This window comes from Montipora foliosa, chromosome 1 (assembly GCF_036669935.1).
Source record: "Montipora foliosa isolate CH-2021 chromosome 1, ASM3666993v2, whole genome shotgun sequence".
Taxonomy (NCBI): Eukaryota; Metazoa; Cnidaria; class Anthozoa; order Scleractinia; family Acroporidae; genus Montipora; species Montipora foliosa.
In genome coordinates, this window is record NC_090869.1 from 18,063,000 (window position 1) to 18,067,999 (window position 5,000).

The following is a 5,000-nucleotide window of genomic DNA, read 5'->3' on the forward strand; positions in this document are numbered from 1 at the left end:
CAGCTGATGTAGAACTGCTATCAGTGTGCTTAATAGAAGGACTGGAGAGAGAATGCTAGATGCACAATGTGTTATCAACTAAAGATTTGACTAGGCACTTTCAAGAGTGAATTAGATAAGGTTGTTGATCTATCACTTTGCGGCCTTGACCCAGTCACAAATAGATGTGTTTTTAGATACACTTTGCGCGCGAAACAAACGAAGGACCCCCAATTTTAAGCAATCAGAAGAAGCCATGTTTTGCGTGACTGCCTCTGCCATGTCTTTTTCAGCGACATAACAACTGATTTTCGCGGGAACGGGTAGTCTAAAAATAGACTCATTTGTGACTGCCCTTGGGAGCTCACCAATGTCATAAAGCAATCTTATTTAATTCATTCTTCGCACTTTATTACTACATAGTTTCGTACTACACAATGGTAAGAGAAGCAAACTCCAGATAAAATAATAGCCCAATGGTAGAATAAAACAGTGCGCTGATTATAACTGAAGTTTTAAAGAATGCGTTTACTACGGGTAAAACGCTGTTTCTATGGATTATGTAGTGTAACAAAGAAAGACTTGAAATTTTTCAACAGAAATTTATTAGCGTGTCTACACGACTATACAGGTTCGGCTTGTTCTTTTTTAAGAGTGGCTAGATCATGGGGCTTACAGACTGTAAAATATTTTCCCCACATACATAAATAACACCGTTTGGAGGCTATAGCCTGCTTAAGGGTGTAATTTATATCTATTTTTTCCCCGGGTTCTCCGGTTTTCATCCTCAGCAATAACCAGCATACAGCTGATTCCAACTGGCTGTAAACTGTGCTCCAAGGTCATACATGAACCATATACATGTAGTAGCAGCCAGAAGGGCCATAGTATGCTTTCGGTTCGACCTTGTTGAGCCACGTCGTCCAAGACAGTTATTAGACAGTTATTCCAGCACGGCTACCGGGAATTAACAGTCAAAGGGTTGTACATATTAGGATCACGTAACTTTACAGGCTGCAGCCGAGATTTTCAACACAGAGAATCTCTGACGTTGTTTCGTCCCCTAGTCTCGACGTAACAAAACTATAAAAGGTCAAGCGTTCAGTCTTCCTGTGGCAAGATTTTAGTGTGGTTATTTTGCTGAGGAGCCAGGAGAGCGCTACGGGAGTGCTGAGGGAGGCCATATTGTTTAGATCATGATAGATGCACTCCGATTCTTATTCACTTGGTTTCTGTTCTCTTGATACTGGCTTAAAATACACTTCTGATTCTACTGATCGTCCAGATAACGTTTTTAAAGATTGTTTGCTTTCGTTGTTTCGTATTTATCATAAGTGGATAAAAAAAGTTGTTTTTCAAAGGAATAGTAAGAGAGCGCTGTTTTGGTTAATAGTCCACCGTTTAGTCAAGCAAATATTTTTTTCAGTAAATGTTCGCCTTTTTAATAAGTCCTTAAACTCTATGCCATTCCATAACATTTAAACTTTCCAAGAGTGTGGTACCCTTGCTCTTTTCCGTTTCCAATATCTCCAAACCTGAGCTGTTTTACAGAAAGCTGAGTCTTTTCGGTGAGAAGACCGCTGTCTTCACGCCAGACACGGTCGTTTCTATCACAGTTACAAACAATGTTTCGTCTTGCACAGGATCCAGTCATCCCACATGCGCATTTGAAACTGCCAGGTGACGCTCCACCCCAGTATGCCATCTTTGTTGAGTCACGTGACACCCACCATCCAGTTGGGTGGTTCAGCAACAAAACCGAACCGTAACACTCGTACTTGATAAATTGTACGCAGTGGGAGGAAACTTTGGTGAGTATCGCCAGCTGAGACAGACTCGCTCCGGTGTAATTAATATCACGTGAGTAACACCCGTTGTTTTCACATCCCTGGACATGCGTTCTTCTTTCACTGTCATGACTGATGACTGTCACGCCAACTCCATTCTCGTCATTCATGTTACAAGTGACGTCAAACGGGGGCAAGCCTCCTTCACCGTCAGGATCAATGACGTAACCTCCACTTTTTGAAGTAGGGTCCAACCTTTTCAAAGCGGTGCAAGATTTTGCGTATCCTTTACAGAGAAAATATAATTGTTAGCACTTAACCGACGATGTCTTTTTTTCCAGGGTGAAAGTTCGTACTGTTTGCTCCCTCCCAGTTTATCGTGGTGTTTCTAATGACCTAGTAAAGTGAGTAAATGACGGTAGTTTCAAGAGGAAACATTACAGATCAAGGACAACTCTGAATTTTTTCTTTTTATTAACCTGTTTTCGAAAAAAAGTGCTTTGCGCCTTAAAGGTTAAATAACTTGTAACCAAAGTGCTTTCTTTCGAGTTTTGAGGTACAAAATCGACAAAGTTTCAGCTGGCACTGGAATTGATTGTTTGGCGAACCCCTCTTTTTTTCAAATCATATATATTATGAAGCTGCTTGTTAGTTAGAATATCCTGACAAGTTAAAACGCGGAAAAGATAATTTATATTCGAAAGGGAAACATTTGAAAAACAAAAAAAATTGGGAAAAATAGGCTTTTGGTGTTCATTTTACATACATGTCCCGGAATCAGAAGTTACAGGAACAATTAAGTTTACTAACACGAAATGAGACCCATCTTGGTCTTCAAAAATCACCAAGAAAGACTGTTAGGTGCTTGTTTTTAGTCCAGCTCCAAAAAGAAACAATTTGGAAATGGAGTTAAATAGCTTACCTCGGTTTCCGGGGGGTTTCCCTATTCCCATGTATGTTGAGTGTGGTTCAACTACGAAACAAGCGCGACAACTATACTCTTTGGTTTTATAGTTTAAATCACATTTCCTGGTGTCCCACCAATAGTTAATGCTCATGCATGGCGGATCGTTAATGCACTGGTGAACGCAGTCAAAATAGCGCTGTATTTCCTTGGAGCTGTAAGCTGCGTGCAGAAGGGCGACTCCTCGTTCAGATCCTGATTCACGGCACTCCGAGCTCCCTTGCAGAGCCAAAACAATTATCTTTGAGTAAAATAATGTTAGTAAGATAGGTATTTGATGCATTCTCGATCGTAGTTCAGAGCTACTGATTCAAAGTCCGAATCTCAGTTGTACAGAACTGAATTAAAACATGTCCACCTGTCTCTGATGCTCAAAATGATAAACGACAAATAAATTTGACAGAGACTTAAATATTTAAGTTCGGAAATGTCAAGAGTTAAGTTACACGATGCAATTATTGCTCTCCAATTTCCTCAGTTATGAAGCCACGGAAAAAAGTTAGAGGAAAAAGGCTTATTGATTGATAACAGAAACAAAATAGAGTAGGAAAATAATTTGAAAGAAATATTTCCAAAGGTTCTTGAGAACATCAGTTGAGAAATAACTTGAAGAATTAAAACAAGAGCAAGACATGTTGCGACATACATGTTGCGACATATTTATGCCACCTTCCGTTATGAATGAGGTGTACAATTTCAATTTAGACCTATTTATAAGAAAATACATTTTTTGTTAAAAATGGGTTTTAATTTAAATTGTACAACTCATTCACAACTGGAAATGTCATAAGTATGTCGAAACATGTCTTGTAAAAAAAATAATTGATTTTTTTTTATTTCTTGAAGTTATTTGAAAGAAAGTTATGACTCAGTTTAGTCCTGAATCAAGCATTCCATCTTCCCGCGGCATTTCATTAGGATGTAAAATTGGTTAGGCATATATATATATTCTTTTAAACAATTATTTTTATACACTTAAATTTTTAACATAACCAAAAAGACAGATAAAAACAATTTACAGGACTCAGACTGGTAAATACGTATACAATTGCCAATAAGCTAAATATTCTTAAAACAATATATGCTTTTTACTTCAATTAGTTATTTACATATAAGGTAAGAGCTTTTTCCACTTCAGTTGTCATTGTGTTTCGTAAGTTTATTCCGCTTTGTCACTATCTGTTTTTAATTCTGGTAAACTAATTTGGTCCTGGCTTGTAAAACTTGTAACAACAGATTCACATCACTTATAGATAAACTTGACCCTCCGTGAGGGTACTCTGGGTTGCCCGTGGTACGTGCACCGTTCTAGACAATTTTTTTTCAAGTTGGGGAGTCATTAAGACCATTTAAGGGGTCACCCAGAAGTCATACCAGCAGAGGCCCTTTGGCTCACAGGTCCTCACACGTTCGTACGACGAAACAGATCCTTTTCTGAGGTTAAAAACCTGGCTACCGGCCTATTAATTAATCATCTGTCAGAAAGAAGAAATTCCTGTCGTCTTTAGAAAAAATAAACACGCATTGCTTACGTGTACGTGTGGTAGTGACGTAACACAGCGATTTATTCCATATAAAATGTCAACTGAGCTGTGTGTTGTCTTCCAGGAGATTCAAGTTGTCCTTGCGTAATATGTAGTTCTAACAGTGCACCGTATAGTTTGGGTATTGTCTATCATTGTAGTGCCATGGTAGAAGTCTTGGGTAAATAGCCTGAGAAGACATGTGGTTACTAGCAAAGTACTGAACCCACAAAGATTGAAGAAAATAAATGGGAAGTGAGAAACATTGGCTTCTGGGCTGACATGTTGATAATTTTCAAGCTCCCTCACAACTTCTTTCTCCACAAGTTTAAGCAAGCCCTCTGAACAGCTTTGTTAAAACTAAAATTTAATAAAGTTAACCATTTCCGGCGGGGTTAGTATCTGGATGGGTGACCATATCCCTTCGTAAAACAGAAGCATTGGACCGAAAATACTAATAACGCTAACAAATGTGAACTCAGCAAGGTATAGATTTTGTTAGCTTGCTTTATGCAAAAGCAAATATTGATGCAATAGTAAATTGATACACAGTTTTTAGAAAGAGAAGAAGGAAGTTTCCAGGAGGGTCGCTCGAGAATAACATATTTACGACATGAAAACAAAATTAATTTTGAACCGTGACTATAGAATATAAAAAGTTACCATCAGCGACGAGCATTTTGGGAATTTTTTTCTATGTTCAATTTTATTAATGTACTTTTGGTTGAACAAATTCAGCGGGCGCCG

The 5,000-nt window shown here is 38.3% G+C and overlaps 1 protein-coding gene across 1 annotated transcript; it reads right to left on the reverse strand.

Annotated features, from left to right (window-relative positions):
- Positions 1 to 389: 389 nt before the first annotated feature.
- Positions 390 to 3,076, reverse strand: LOC137975616 (neurexin-4-like). Its single transcript, XM_068822750.1, has 2 exons — positions 2,689 to 3,076; positions 390 to 2,052 (listed from the first exon to the last, which is right to left on the reverse strand). Exons 1-2 carry the CDS (start codon positions 3,011 to 3,013, stop codon positions 1,439 to 1,441), a joined length of 939 nt encoding a protein of 312 aa, XP_068678851.1. The 5' UTR covers positions 3,014 to 3,076; the 3' UTR covers positions 390 to 1,438.
- Positions 3,077 to 5,000: the final 1,924 nt, after the last annotated feature.